General features: G+C 43.2%; 1 protein-coding gene across 2 annotated transcripts; it reads right to left on the bottom strand.

Moving 5' to 3' along the window:
- Positions 1 to 1,368: 1,368 nt before the first annotated feature.
- tom1l2b (target of myb1 like 2 membrane trafficking protein b) lies at positions 1,369 to 16,095 on the bottom strand. Of its 2 annotated transcripts, XM_071911822.2 has the most exons (15): positions 16,011 to 16,095; positions 15,481 to 15,565; positions 14,700 to 14,778; positions 14,174 to 14,323; positions 12,834 to 12,968; positions 12,510 to 12,662; positions 11,386 to 11,502; positions 11,036 to 11,169; positions 10,858 to 10,909; positions 9,332 to 9,500; positions 8,356 to 8,482; positions 8,106 to 8,181; positions 5,673 to 5,732; positions 4,556 to 4,592; positions 1,369 to 4,419 (listed from the first exon to the last, which is right to left on the bottom strand). In XM_071911822.2, exons 1-15 carry the CDS (start codon positions 16,060 to 16,062, stop codon positions 4,271 to 4,273), a joined length of 1,575 nt encoding a protein of 524 aa, XP_071767923.1. In that variant the 5' UTR covers positions 16,063 to 16,095; the 3' UTR covers positions 1,369 to 4,270. The 2 variants fall into 2 exon arrangements, with proteins under 2 accessions (XP_071767923.1, XP_071767926.1); XM_071911825.2 differs by lacking the exon at positions 5,673 to 5,732.
- Positions 16,096 to 16,406: the final 311 nt, after the last annotated feature.

Below are 16,406 nucleotides of genomic sequence, written 5' to 3' on the forward strand. Positions count from 1 at the left end.
ATATGACTAATTTGTCTTTGTTGAGGGTGGAAATTATCACAACTAGGCCACAAGACTGGTAATGTGGGCTTTACATTTATTAACCAGTTTGTACTGATTTCAAAGAACTGTAAAAATACTTCCTCAGCAGTCACTATCAACACACATAGCAGTGGAACCACACACTGCCACATGTACAGTAACATTACACTATCTCACACCAACAGGCAGCACATGGTGCTTCGGCTACTGGCACAAAAAGTTTTGTTTTGTTCGGAATTACGACCATATTTCAATGTATTTCTCTCTAGCGATGTAATACAAAATAATACATAAAACAAATATCTACAAAGCTACAAAGTTCTTGTCAAATCCATTCCCCCAGTGATCAAACGGAGAACATCAAAGCAGCCATTTACCTTCCAGAGAGAAATCCACCAGCGTTTCTGTTAAAATAGATTATAAACCAGCTATTCTTTCCCCACTGCACAGTCTCTCTGCACACGCTGAGTCAAACAGGAGCGAGAGCAGCCAGTGTGCCGCAGCCTGCCATCTGACACACCCCTCTTTCTTTTTGACCGGGAAAACGTTCCAGTGACTGAAGCAGAATGTGAGGGGCCATGTTGTAGGATGAGGCGATTCCCAGCGACCAATGGGGAAGCCCCTGGTGTGGGGCCCACCGGCCTCCAGAGAGAGAGAGGGAGAGGGAGAGAGAGAGAGAAGGCCAAGGTAAATGGCAAGGGTTTACTACAGGTCAACTTCAGCTGCTATTACCATCTGAAGAGGAATCCAGTGGAGGGACGGTATGCCAAGTAGTGGACTTGAGCGGTGGCAGTGCAACAAATGAACCGGTGAATCAGCTTTGGATGCATTACAACATACTGCAGGAATTATTCCCCATTCCCATTTCATCCATACATTTGACTGGTATAAAATCACTACCAGTCAAAAGTTTGGACACACGCATTTTTCTTTATTTTTGCTATTTTTCACATTTTAGAATAACAGTAAAGACATCAAAACTGTGAAATAACACAAATGGAATTATGCAGTGACCAAAAAAAGTGTTAAACAAATCAAAACTATCTTAGATTTTAGATTCTTTAAAGCAGCCGCCCTTTGCCTTGATGGAAAGGCAAAGGCTTTGGAAAGAAATTCATACATAGGATCAACTTCACTATTTATATTTGACTAAAAAAGAAGATTTCAGGCATTTAAGCATAAGCCGTTAGCTCGAAATGGCTTTAAGAGAATGAAAAACATAGTACATTCAATCAGGTGGGTCCAAACTTTTGACTGTAAGTGTGCAGATAAGCTATGAGAGTATTTCGCCAACAAGTCTGCCTGAAAAGAACATAAAAAAAAGAAGACAAAAGCCCAGGAGGCGGATCACACTCTGCTAATGTTTTATTAGAGTTCATGCATAAGTCAAACAACACAAAGAGAAAAAAGAGAGATGGGGCAACTTAGGAAAGTAGCAGTCACACAGCACAGCCTCCCTTATCAGCATCCCATTATATATTATCCAATCACATACAAAGAAAGCTTTTGTTCCTTTGTGAGAACGGGTTTGGGATGACTTTCTGGCAAAGCATTCGGTACGCTGAGGTTTAGTTTCAAATCATGATCGGAGCTCACACTGAAATAAGCTAGGTCAACTCTGGGTTTAGAGTATCACACCGGTATGGATGGTACTGCATTTTATTCTTTCAAACATTTGGAGGCTTCTTTTTCATTCAACTTTTGAGATTCATAACACGTCTTTGCCTTGCAGTATGGCTGACACACACACACACACACACACATTTATCACAAAAACAAGGAAACGGTAAGAGAAAGGAAATTCCCCTTTTAAAATGTGCAATGCTGATGCGTCGTAGAAAGTGTCTCTCAGAAGTTAAGTTCATTTGTTATGTTACTTAGTCATGTGCTAGTCTGTCGATTAGTGTTTAACTTATAGCATGAATAGCGGATTCTTAGTTAGTACATATCCTTCATTAAATAAATGGTGGATTCTCTGTTACAGCTACAAATCATCATGTTGAGTGAGCAGCCAGTCAACGCTGAGCCGCCCGGTGATTCGTTATACATCACAGTATAAACTATGACCATGAATTTAATGTTGTGACACACTCAACCAACAAGAATATCCACATAACCATTACAAACAATAAGATACATTAGCCAGCAGCAATGTGTAAAAAGGATAATCTGAACTCCATAAACAAAAAGCCAACAAAATAAAACCAGAACCCACACCAACGTTAAAATTTCTCATCCTGTCCCACAAAGTAGTTCATTTCTCATTTTCCTTTTTGTACAATAACATGATTCTAAAATACTGAGATTCTGAAGAAAAAAATAACGCTGAATAAATTATTTCTACACTTTTACTCGAATATTTCCCAGCATTTCTCATTAATTACAGTTTACAGCGGGTTAAACCTTCCTCTTCTTGCTAATTTACAGTACAAGGTGAAAGGTGGCGCGGCCGCCAAGCGAGCGGCCGATTTAAGCTTGTTGTGATTGTGTAACATGTTGCGTTTTATTATCGTCGAGTGGAAATGTCTCGTTTGTAGCGCTGTGAGTGCAGCTCGCTCATTTCTGAAAAACAAATGTCATGTTGAAAGGTCAGGCCTTTTAAGATGTCAGCATAAGGAAATAAAGGAGAGCCGCTAACAAATGACGTGTGAGCAGCTTTCATCGTGCGATTATTGAATTCGTGTTACGTCTCTGGATATGAAGTCGTGAATTTGAACAATCCAGAATACCTTCCGTTCATTCTGTGACCTTTCATCACATCCGGAAGAAAGCACAAATTTGGTCCTGTAAATTGAATTTCAGTACAACAGAAAACATACAGCACAACCCACTCAGAAAGGAGTTCAACCTTAACCAGTGACATCATGAGTCACTCCAGCTTCTCCTCCTATAAGACTGATACCCACTGACTGGGGTTCAGTTCATAATGACACAACCTCTCCCTGTGAATTTAATCATAGTCAATCCATGACATGAAAGCATCTTCAGCATACGGACGATTACATAAAATTAGATAGTATTCTTCAGCAGATGGATAATTAGATAGTTTATAATAGTACTACTAGTACTATTGCTACAAAAAAATTCAAACAGCAACTGTAGGCTAATAAAATCTGCGCAAAATAATCTCAAAATGTGATATTTTGGTGGGACCAACTAATCATCAAACAGCTTGAGTTCAGTTTGTCAAAGAGAAAACTACAACATAAAAACGGCAGATTTTATGGAGGGCAAAAGAACACATTTGCTTGTACTGTCTGCAGTTTTGCCAATCGTTTGAACACTAAACGCCCATGGCAATGCATTAGCTGTGGTAAATTTCCTTGTAAATTAGCTATTGTAAATTTTTTCAAATGTTTTCCCATTCCCTTTTGAAAAAGCCTAACCCTGTGAGGTAAATACCTTTAGTGAGCAGCAGGAAAGATAAGCGGGCTCCGATGCCCTTTTCACAATCTACTTTAAATCAACATCTCTCCCATACACAGATTGCTTAAATATACACACAACTAATAAACTTGACATTTGTCATTTACAATTATACAACAAAACCAAGACTCAACCAAGAACTGACTTTGTTAACCACATGGAGCAAATGTAATGGGGTTGATACTAACCCTGGACTTCTCCTTCAGGGCATTTCCCTATCATTAGCGTACTATTCGTGTTCGGTCCGTTTGGTGGTAAAAACTCTGAAACGGTCGAGGTTGACGGTGTTAATACATGCAGCGTGGGCCGGGATAGGAAACGGATATCCTACGTCTAAGAAGGACAGAGGTGCAGAGCTTTTATCAAACTCTAGGGATTAACTGGGACACGAGGCTTTGCTGTCGTTTCTCTACAGTCCACCAGAGGCCGAGGAAATCCACAGAGACGGATCCTTCACACGTAAAAGGAGAAGAGATGAGCAGGTTGCCTCGTTGTCTCCGACGCCGCTCGCCGTACGGGTGAGATCCGCTGTCTGGTAGTGTATCAAAATAGGCCATTAGTTGGGTTTTCCCTTTGTCTAGTGAGAAATTAACTTGACAACATGAAAGATTCCCTTTTTTATGAAGACAAAACCACAACATGGAAAAGAATCTCTGTAGTGTAGCCGAGTAGTGTGAAGCTGATGGTGAGATCCAAAATGAGGGTGGATGTATGTGCGTGTCACGTCAGTCTGTTCTAGGATGTCGCTGCTCGGCTGGTCGGGTCTTAGGCCGGGGCTTGCGGGGGTGGGGGGTGGGGGGGGGCGGGGTCAAAGGTGAAAGGTCTACATGGCGAAGAGAGTGTCCTCTGCTCTGTCGGCCTTCTTGCGGCTCGGGGTCTCCTGCGCCGCGCCCGGGTCGCCGTTGGGGGGCGACGGTAGGCTGGGAGCCATCTCTGCTGCTTTGGCTCTCTCCTCTAGGAACTTGTCGAACTCTGGAAGAATGGAAGAGGAGAAGAAAACAAAAAAGGGAAAGGGAAATTTGAGGGGAGTTGGTTAAAAATGAAGCCGACAACAGCGGAACATCATCTGAAGGGAATAACGGAGGAGAGGAGATTCCAGCCGTCTCACCTTCACTTGTCACTCCTTCCTCACCCTCATCTCCTTTCTGTCGGAAAGGAAAGAAAACAGAGTCACATTCGGGAGCAAAGTCGGCTTCGCAAAACTTGAAACACTGCAAACCACCAGAAGCTGACTGAGTAGTATTTTGCTTACTGTGCACACGCCCAAAACTACTAATTAAAACAAAACCACACACAGCAGCACCCACCCTCTACATTCTTTATACATGAAACTTACCACTGATGTTACGCTGATTCTCACACAACAGTGGTTGGTATTTTCCACTCAAGTATATCACATGACAAAGAGCCGCTTGTCATCATCGCTCACCCAAACGTGTGCAGTTAGATTTTAGAAAGCACATTACATTGTCTACCCATTTCTACTTGTATAAAATTGAACACCAAAACAAATAAACCAGGTGTTTTCCCCACCAAGACAGATAATTATTCCAACTCCATTAAGCAACACAGTCTCATAAAATTTCGTGAAATGAGCACAAACTCTTGAAACGCTTTATTACGTTGTTTACAAATTATGTGAAGATTACATTCCTCCATCACGCATTAGATTATGTGACAATACCACGAACTGGACACGACATTTTCTTCTTTTCATCATGTCAAAAGGTTAGCTAAGTTTAGGCAAGTGAAACAACTTTGGTTAACGTTAGGGTTATGTTCGGGCCACTGAAACAATTTGGTAAAGGTTAGGATAAGGTTTTTGTCATGGTTAAATAAAAAAGAAACTAAAAAAACTTCTTGTCATGAGGTGGGAATTGAACTCAACGCACAAAACGCATTTCTCTCCCTTTTTGTGCACGGACCACGTATTTGCATTTTAAGACATCATGCTCATTTCACAACATTTCGGGAGTCCGGGCTCCCATAATGTCGGTTTGTCCCCACAGCACACTGTTAGTAACTAAAGAGGAAGCTGAGGTGTCCAGACACGTGATTGGTCAAAGAGTGAGGAAATGTAATGGAAAAAAAAGGAAAGGAAGAGAAATATGTTACTTTCTGGCTTCAAAAACCAGTCCAAAAGAGAGCAGGGAATACCACAGAATAAAAAAACAGGAGAAAGAAGGGGAGAACAGCAGGCAGAAATAAAATCATGATGGTCTCACCACATCAGTACACAGCCACTCCTCTATGTCATCCATGACAGAGGACTGGCCTCCGACACCCTAGGGGGCAACAGCGAGACCCACAGGTGGCCAGGGGACAGCAAAGCCACAACAGAAAATATCCCGCCCCAAACAGAACAGAAAATACGACTTCAATGAACTTCAGTATCAACTTAAATGTAACTTAAGAATGCATTTATGAGGAAAGAAAAAGAAACAACCAAAATGAGATGGAGTGGAAACCGATGGCTCTGATTAGTGTGGCACAACACACCCGGTGAAAGCTAAGAGCAACAACCACACACACACAGATACAGCCGTAAAACCGCACCATGTGGATTAAGCTGGGCATGCCATTAGTGCTGAAACAATAAGTCGATTAACCGATTAGTCGATCAACAGAAAATTAATTGATTAGCCTATGTTGTCATTATTTTTGACATTTTACAGAGTAAAGGATTCATCTAAAAAATAATCGATAATGAAAATAATCGTTAGTCGCAGCACTACGTAACATGTAATGCCGTTGAGGATGAATATAGCAAACATCATCATGTTGACAGCATCATGACAGCAGAGCAGGAAATCAACTTTCTGGTCCAGTGACCAGAGGCTGCTGGAATCCAGGAAGTTTACCAACTGATTTCATATTTTTTCCCCAGACAACGAGGGTTTTTAGAGTAGGAAACAAGCTCCGAACAATGGGTGGTTTGGAGGACATGATGAAGTGGCTGGTTGAGTAGACAGGGCGCGTTCACACCAAGCAAGTTTGGTGTGAACTCCAAATAGCGCCTCAAACGTGGCACCAAATAACCAAACTGAGACGTCTGAAAATGTAGGTAGGCCTTGGTTAATTCCAAGTGAACTGTGGTGCGGTTTGTTAGGAGTGAGAACGTAACCTGAACCAACTACAGGAAACAAAAAAACCCAAATGTACAGGTTTTATGGGTAAAGGGAGACGGACGTTGAGATCTGATAGCCAGCAGTTCCTCATGCTTGGAAAGGTTAGCGTGACATAATGAACCGAGGGAAATTCACCGTCTGGACTGATGCTCATACTCAGCTATTTCTTCATGTGTTCTTAAAGGATAAGGCTGGTGTTTTTTCCTCAAACAACTTAATAAGCCGACTGTAAACACGTTTGCGATCTCAGGAAAGTAGTTCCGTAGCACAGAAAATAGTCCCCGGCGTAATGAAGAATTTGTTCCCATTTGAATTTGATTTGGTAATAACTACAACAGCCTGACTTTTCGTGGTAACAGTTAGAGATTTTTAAAATGGAAACTATGTCTTTGTGAGCTGTATTTCAAGGTTTTTAGCTTACAATTGGAGCCAATGACTTACGGGTTGACGGCTAAAAACGGTACGTGGGAAGTCAGAAAGTAACGGGAGTAGAGCAAACGCATTGTTGATTTTGTTATTTTCATAGGATTTGTTGACGGTAAGCAATGCATTAAAAAACACCGGCCGTATCCTTTAACTGGTGAGAAGGTAAAGGACAGTAAAGAGCACAGACAAGTCCTTCATGCCTAGCTAAAGTTACAGCGACTGGAATTAGACTTGTTTTGACCCCCTGACGCCCTGAAATCTGTAAACTCGTGGGAAAACAGGTTACCAAAGCTCTGTCCAATAAACGCTCTACTTGTGAGTCATGTGACTTTTGTTTACAAGCCCTGGTTCATTTGTGATTGGGCAGTGTCACCTTAAACGAATCAAATCAAAAAATGCAACAAAGTAAACTTTTCCACGATGGTTCGGACCAAAGAAAACAAACTGTTGGTGTGATCGCACCCCAACTCATCAGACGCAGCCAAAGATTAGCAACATTTGACTGGTGGCAGTGGTGTTAATCTCCCAACCTGCTCGACAGTTCACTGGAGTGAAGTGTGAAAACAGGGTTATGCCGAGGCCATGCATTGCTACTGAGGAGCCACATAATCTTTAGTCAGTCTGGTTAGGAATTCATGAGGAACATCACTCAAAAGCAGGGAAAGAGAGGGTATTACTGAATAAGTCGAAGCTGTTAAGGTGTTAAGGTGCTTAAGCAACTCAACTCCAATTAGTAAAAACCACTGAAACTTAGCTGAAGGCCTAATTGAGAAAAAAAAAGCTAGATTGAATACATAGCCTGCATATTCTAGATATTCCTCTGTTAAACTGAGAGCTCAGTCAGAAGCTCAAAAGACAAAAAATACAATTTAAAGACAAGTCTAAACTAATTTTCCCAATTGGTTAACTAGTTTAGTAGCAAGAAAGCATTTTAAGCATTTTACCCAGCAGCACAAGTCAACAGCACACAAAAGCATGAGAGAAAGTGTCTGCTTCATGACGGTTCAGCCCAACACACACACTCCAAATGTAAACGGGTATGAAAACGCTGCCTGAAAATGAAAGCCTGTGTCGAGTATAAAAGCCTGTGTCATGCAGACTCACCCCTCCTATAGTTGGCTGTCGTACATCCAGAGTGGGAGGAAGGCCACCGGCGGCGTTGCTGTCTTCTGCTGCGGCGCTGAGACAGGAAGGGGACACGGACTGTTAGAATCCCGTTAGAAACAAAGATCGTTTTCTTCACTGAAAGCTGAAAGCAAGAGCCGGGCAGCCAAGATTCATTCATTCTCTTCTTCCCTCTAATTCACAGCACAAAGAGTATCTCTGATGTAGCAGATGTGCGACGGGTCCTTACGTCTTGCGCGGTTCGGACAGAGCTCCGGTCCTGGTCTGGGCGAACATGTCGAAGTCGTCCTGGGCGGACGGGGGCTTACAGCTGGGCAGAGAGCTCAAGGTGCCGCTCACGCTGTCTGCACCCACGTCTGCGGGGACAAAAACAAGTTGACATGTTAAAATTGTCATACAGCAAAAAAAAAAAAAAAGAAGAAAAAAAGAGAAGACAAAGCAAAAGTGTATTTTTCACACATTTCCTATAGAGGCTTTGCAGTTGTGTCAGAAATGTCTTTGCAAACACGGCTGGAGCCGTCACAGAGGTCCATCTGAGAACTGGCTGTGCACAAATAATGTCTAAATATATACAACACTCAGGCTAGGAAAAGAGACATCTGAAAAAGACTGTTGTGGTGTGGGTGTCAATTCACTAATGTTCTCAGTAAAAATTAATAGTCTGATGAGGTACATTTGTTGCCAAATTTAGGATCGTGAGTAAACTGTCTTGCATTTAGCTCTAGTTTCTATGCAAAAACACTGAGTTATAGCTTGAGAAGGGTCATCTCAGTTAGCCTGAACAAACTGTTGGCTTTTGCCTTTGTTTGCTCAGCAGGCTAATTTAGCAAAGCAGCCACAACTAGATACATCAGCTGGTGTGCAAATGAGATGCGTTTAAAACCAGACAGTGATGTTTGCTGACCAGATACTATGGTTACCTAGCTAACAAGCTGACATTAAATCAACAGTGAAATGATCAGTTCCCAGTCAAAAACAGCACAGAAATTAACCAGACGACCAAGTCGCACGTTTAGAAACGCAATCAGCTCTTCGCCGCTATTGTTTCTAAGAGCTAAAGACTTCCAATATGGTGTTATGTCACCTCAAGCCCTCTATAGATATTTACGATATGCTATATCACAAGGAGAATGTTATTCTTGCTCTGAATAACAATCCCCAAACTGTCTCGGAGGGGAAAGCTCGGGCGCTAGGGGTTTACATACCAAGGCCAGCCAGGCGTGAGGCCAGCGAGGCCGGGGAGGAGGGCCTGCCTGCCGGGGCGGTGAGGGTGGGGGGCAAGCTGGTCGGAGCAGCGTTCGTCATGTTGCTGACCACCGCCGGGGAGCCGGGGCCGAGGTCTATGAGGTTGTCCTCTGTGGCCTCACTCAGGACCTGGTGGAGAGGGAGGTGGGAACGGCTGTCACTTCGATCATGAGACACAACACGGTTCCCCTTTCAACAGAGGAGCAGAGAAAAGGATTTAGGGACACTGGCTCAAGTGCGGCAAAACAAATCCCTTTATGGAAGGCTAAGAAGAGGCAGGGTTATTATACAGTACTGTGATTGTGTTTAAAAAAAAAGAAAGAAAAAAAACGAAATGCATGGTCGAAATAAAAAATAAAAGACATGGTGAATAATAGGTGTAAGCGCAGACTCTTGGGGAAAGTTATTGGTTAGCTTCAGGAGAGCATGAAAACATCCATGACTCAGGAAAGCAGCACATTACGCAGCGCTTTTTCTTAAGGGGGTCCAAAGCAGCGAAAGTAAACTGTTCTGCATTACAGACACATTTACGATTCAAAAGGTATTTGCTTTGAGAAAATGGGTGTGACAACAGAAAAAGAGTGATGCAAGACCATGAAACTCACAAACTCGCCATTTAATCCTGGATAGTACTTTCAGTCACCATAGCGATGACCAATGCCTAGGGCGTTGGCTGTTTAGCAAAGATAACACAATCCCCTTAAGAAGGTAGAAATACAGCAGGGAGGGAGGAGGGGAGATTGAATCTTTGGGCTCTGGAGGAGTTGCTTTTGTCGGCTCACAAGCCAAACAATCTTAAAATCTAAGATCATTTTGCATATCTCAACTCCTCTATATTGGAGATAATGCAAATCTAATCTGGGAGTAGATAAGTGATTCTAGGGACATATTCGCTATATTACAATAATACGGTTGTACTCCATTATCATATGTCAATCAATATCAATCTGCCTCCGGGTTTGGGTCATTTGCTGTTGGGGGCTGCATGGTCAAAACATGCCATATGGGGCAAAACATATGGGTGGAGGCGGGGCCCATATTGTTTAGCCATGTTTCAACAGCTCCTCTGGGGTCAAAATACAGAAACACATGGTACTACTCATTTAGGGAGGGTGACAATATTTTCATACTTGCCTGCCTCAGCTAGCCATAAAAAGACACAAAACAGAAAGGAAGAAACACAATGAATACCATTAGCATGCCTGTGCAGGAACACACTGTATTGGCATGATAACAGCACTTGAAAGACATTAAAAAAGGCTGACTGGCAATGTAACATGCAACCCTAGACAGTTGACACTGAGAGGGCGGACATCGAAGAATGAGAAAACATCTGCAGAAAAACGCCATGCCATGGATGATGTAACAGTAGCACAGAAGAAGAAGAAGGAGCCCGGAGGATTCAGACAGGTGTCAACCAGGGAAAGTAAGGGAGTGATGCAAATGTTGGATGTTTCAGCACCCGAGGTCCTAACTGCCGACTCACCCCATTGTTGACACTCTGAGCCGAAGACCTCCCAGACCTAAACCTCTCATACCTGAGGCAAAGACGGGACCAGACGAAGAAAAGAAGGAACAGAAAGAGAGACTGTTTAGCTCAGAGTAAGGGTTTGTTAGCGTACATGTGTTTACCTGTGTTCATGTGTCTGTCGGTGTGTTCTGACCTTTCGTAGCGTAGGAAAATGTTGTTGAGGTCGTCGTTGACGTGCAGCAGCTCCTCAGTCACCTCCTCATTGGAGACACAGGAGATGAGCTCCATTATCCTCTGCTGCATGGCTCTGCAAGTCCTGTTCAGCTCCTAAATACACACACACACACACACTCAGACACATATTTTTTTGAGTGTGTAGCCCCCTCTAGTGGCCTCAGGGTCTTTTTGTGTTTATCCATTCCTGAAAAAGCCCTTTACTTATGAGGAAATCAGGATGGAGAATGGTGGAACACACATACTTGCAAATGCACAGACACACAGACACACAGACACACACACACACACCAATGAGTGGTTCCTAACCTGCAGTAGCTCATGGTCTGAAGGGTCCTCCTGTCCTGGTACCATCTCAGTCAACATCTCTGACATCACCTTGGTGTTCCCACGCACAATGTCTAACTCGCTGCGCAGCCGGCAAATCTGGAGGACACAGGAATAAATCTACAATAAGTCTACCAATAGGCAAGATGATGGGAAAACCAACAATATTACTTGGGGCGTGTCCACACAAAGCTTTTTGTTTGGAGCGGTTTATTTGAAATCTGGAGCATTTACTCCTTTAGTTTGGTTTGTTTGGGCAGGTGAGAACAATGCCATTCAAACTCTGGTGGCACAGAGACGGCTGAAAATGCGAGTTTCAGTCCTCCTCAAAGAGAACTGCGGTGCGGTTTGTTAGGAGTGAGAACGTAATCCAACCAACTACAGGAAACAACCCCAAAACACAAGGTTTTATGGGTATAAAGAGATGGACATTGACATCTGATAGCCAGCAGTTACTCATGCTTACAAAGTCGAGCATAACAAAATGAACCGAGGGAAAACCACAGTCTGGACAGATGCTCATATTCAGAAACTGATTTGTTTTTACTCCCCCTGCCGCCAAAATCTCTAACCTGGCAGGATGACAGTTTCCAAAACTTTGCCCAATATACAAGCTACTTGTGAGTCCATGTGACTTTTTTTCTGTCTTTTCTGTTCCCAGAGATCACTTGTCAATCAAACAGTGTTCCCAGTACTGTGACGTCTTTTTCCTTGGATTTTCTGTTGATGCAGTTTGAGTTTCTGTAGGTGGCGCTCTTTTCTTTGTCTGTTCAGCCATGGTGGCTATCACTGCTCATGCTAACTACCCAGTTCTCCTTCTCTTTATTCCAAACGAGCTGCTGCTGCTGTTGCCAGAAACATGAAACGCATCCCTTCCTGTGTGCAAGAGGATATTTCCCACGAAAGACCAACCAGACACTGGGTGTTTAGAACAGCAAATCCAAAAGCTTTCATGAACTGGATATTATAAAAAAAAAAATCAGCAATAAAGTAGCAAAACAGACATTTAATTATATGAAAATGTTGCAGATGATTACTTATTTTTACAATGTTCTGTTTACACAGCTGAGTCCAGTTTCAGTGTGTTTACAGGAGTAACACTGTACCTGTTCGGGTGTGGGGTTGATGGATCCAGAGGCGTGGATGTTGGGGACCTGGGGGGCGGTGTAGGCCGGGGGGACGGCATGCGGTGCGGGCTGCGGCTGGGGAGGGGCGCTGTACTTGTGTAGGGCGGCGTCCCCTTCTGGGGCAGACGCCAACTGGCAATGAGATAAAACGGAGAGATCACAGTGGATTTAGTGAAAAAAAAAAGTCATTATGCTTTCACTGAATGTGACAAATTAGCTGGAAAGATAATCACACTAAGAGCTTATGCTCAGTCTTTGCGCACAGCTTTTATAAGCCATCATGAGTGTGTGACGCTCCCCTACCCGCTGAGGTGTGTGTATGGGCGACAGCGTCTCCAGGTCGGACATGGGGAACTCGATGCCTTTCCTCTTCAGCTCCTCATAGATGTGGACCACGCCCGTCAGGTCCGGACTACTCCTGAAGGCATCGGCCCACGCCTGGGGGAGAGGATGGCACGAAACGGGTTAAGAGAGAAGAGAGTGAAAGACTGAGGCAAAAAAAGAAAGGATCAATAAAGGGCTGACAGTAAACAAAGTGAGGGATGACAGAGAATAGCAAAGAGGCCTGTTCTCTGATCATTTGTGTTTGTCCGCCTTGAACACATTCTCTCAGCAAACCACAAAGCAGTTGGCTTCTCTCTCAGCAGTGGGCAGGATAAAGCCAGACTGAGCCAAAACAACAGATCAAAGACATGAAGCACTTTTAAAAAACAAGATAACTTTACAAGGACTTTGAAGGCAATATGGGTTCTTGGACCAAGAGAGTGCTGCTCAGTCACTTGAAAAATCAAGCCAATTTGATCCACATTCAAATTTCCACAACTGATGAACGTTTTGGTTGAAGTGTGTCTGAATCCAATTTAAGCCCTATGCAAAACAAGTGCTACAACCAAGGGTGGGATAAGTGTGGCTGTGATCAATCAATAACTAAAAATAAATTATCTAAGGAAGACTAACCAAGCTTGTTTTTAGCCACTCCACACTTCATACTCACAAACACACATTCACACCTGGGAGCTGCACAACACAACCACAGTCCACAACCACAGTCTTCTACTATTGGGCAATAGGGGATTAAGCGTCTTGCTCACAGTCATGTCGATAATAGTTGCTCAGGGAGGGGAGATGCGTTACTCACTAAATTCTCCCACACAGATTTTCCCAGCCTGTCACAAGCTCGCTTCTCTAACCTCTAGACTACCAAGGAACAATTAGATTCTCCCTCACAGCCGCGATGCCCTCCTGGAGCCGTGCTCTAGCTGCAGTCACATGGCCTCCCTGGAGGAAACAGGAGCGGCCCACTTGAGCCTGCCAGGGTCACCTGAGCTGTAACAGGTAACTGGAGATGCTCCTGGCTGAAGCCCTGGAGTCACTGTACATTACCTGAGGCTCTGCCTGGGGAAGGCAGCACACCTCCTGGACCGCTGCGCTGCCACACACACCGTAACAAACACCTAGGCCTCGTACCGCACACCTGACTGTCTCAACTGTAGGTCCTTTTCTCTCACAGGGGCAACAGCCATCTCTAAGGCACTATAGAATAAGATTCATAGGCTTCTTAATAGCTGTCAGCCCATCTTGATGTATTGACTACACTAAGCACACCTACTCTCATGCAGTTTTATTTTATATCACTCCCATACCTGAATCAAGGCGAGCACTTTGTCTTGAACGATGGTCGGAGGGTTGTTTTTGGGGGAGATGATTTTCACCAGCACGCCATCAATAAAGTCCCTGCTGGTGACGAGGGCGTGGAAACGATGGCCACAGTTCTTCACACACGTCTCCAGGACCTGAGGGAGCGAGGGGAGAAACTGGTTTCCAAACATGCTAACGCCTGACAAAAGGGCAAATCAAATATCCTTATACAGGCGAGCCAGTAATAATTCTCTCTGGTGTTTGGATTGCAAATTCTCCATGAATATGCCCAACAAATTTTCACTATTTTTCAGAATCCAGAGGCCCAAGATTATTCTCTCTACAGAATATTGTTCACCAACAACTTTTTTTTGTTACAATACAGTAATAAGCCTGACTGCACTTTATTAAACCTATTATAAATTCTTCCGATTCTGACATCAGAAGAAGCAGCCTAATGCTAAACCTTTGTCTGGTAATATCAATCATATTTTTATGATGACGACTCCTTCCCCACCTCTGCCCACTCACCGTCAGAGCCAGCATCACTTCCCTATAGTTCCTGTTGCCATTCAGCCTCTTCTTCACTGCTCTAATGGCATCCTTTGGACTGAACACACACACACACACACACAAAACACACACATTAACACACACACAAGGATATAGCACATGCCTCAAATGGATTGATAAGACAACAAACACAAGAATTTAATAGCTGAAGGATATAAGGAGTGTTTTGCAAAGAATGCATTACACCAGTTAAAAGAATGGAAAGTGGAATACTAGCTGTAGATATTTGTAAATGATTCCCTGACCTGTCTGCATCTCAGTGCTTATACTTCCTTCTACTAATTATTTACTTTAGAATGCTTTTGCTATCAGATAATACAAGTCTCATAGCAGTGGGTGTGTGAAATCCCCCAGCCATAAAAAAAACAGTCAACGCTCTCATTATAGAGATTACAGACATACAGTGCGGTAGGCTAACATCACCTAACCCAATTTTCAACCCACTAATCAAACAAGACTTTGACTTCACACACTGACTTTGTCCTACAAGGTTAATGGAGCAGTGAGATAAGGAACGAGGCCTTGGATAAATCCACCCATAAATCCAGAGCTAGGCTTCTTCCCTTCCTCTGCCACATAAGAGCAGGTAAAGAAAACAATGACTCTCTTAGTCTCTGTTGCAGCAGTAATGTACTATGTCAGTAGCTATCAAACAAGGATGACAGTATGAAAGCCGAGTGTATGGGGCAGTTAATCAATAACAGATATGGGTATTGATTGATCTCCTCTGGCTACTAACCCATCCTCTGTTTCATTGATGATGTCACATATTTCCATGTTGAGGGTCCAGTCTTCACTTTGGAGGGAGCCATCTGTGGCTCTCTCTGAAACACACACACACATACAGCTAGAAAATCAGCTAAGGTGGTGAATGCATTTCATTATAATACATGTCTAACCTTTGAAGCTAATGGAACGATGACTGGTGGCTAGCTAGCTTAGCTAACGTTACCCGCCATTCAAGACAAGACTGTTTGTATTCATGAATGTTTCTGCGTTGATCGTAGCATTGAATTACAGAACACAATCAGAAAATAGTCCGCTTGCTTGTCATCAACTGTAATGTTGGCACAATCACAGCAGATGTAACCTTAACCAGTAGCTAGGCGGCTAACAGTGGCTTACCAGCTGTAGAGAACTCATTCACGGACCTAGCTTGCTAACGGCAGCTAGCCAGTAAACGACCAAACCATGGCAACCGAGAAAAATATATTTCCAGGACACATTTATCCGCATAAAATGTCATTTCTGAACGATCTAGTTACATACCAATGCAATGCCCCACCGGGGTACTGTAAGGATTTCCCAAAAGGAACTCCATCTTGCTCGACAACAAACAAGTCAGTCCATGGGATGATTCTTGGGAAAACGTACAGCAAGTCCCGCCCACCGAGCAATGTCATTGGCCAAGAAATTCTGACAGTTAACGTGATTGGACAGCTAGAACACACATCATAGGACTCGGGCAATTGTAAATAAAAGGCATCAAAGGTTGCATCAATAAAAGTAAAATCGATGGCTTATGAATGTATGTCACATTCTAACATCGGAAAATGCAACTCGCAGAAATACGTGAATATCGGCATATGAAAAAAATAAATACATAGGCCTATTTGGAAAATGTTACTTAGCATTTTAATTCATGTTCACATAGATAAACTTAGT

This window comes from Centroberyx gerrardi, chromosome 20, assembly GCF_048128805.1.
Source record: "Centroberyx gerrardi isolate f3 chromosome 20, fCenGer3.hap1.cur.20231027, whole genome shotgun sequence".
Classification (NCBI taxonomy): Eukaryota; Metazoa; Chordata; class Actinopteri; order Beryciformes; family Berycidae; genus Centroberyx; species Centroberyx gerrardi.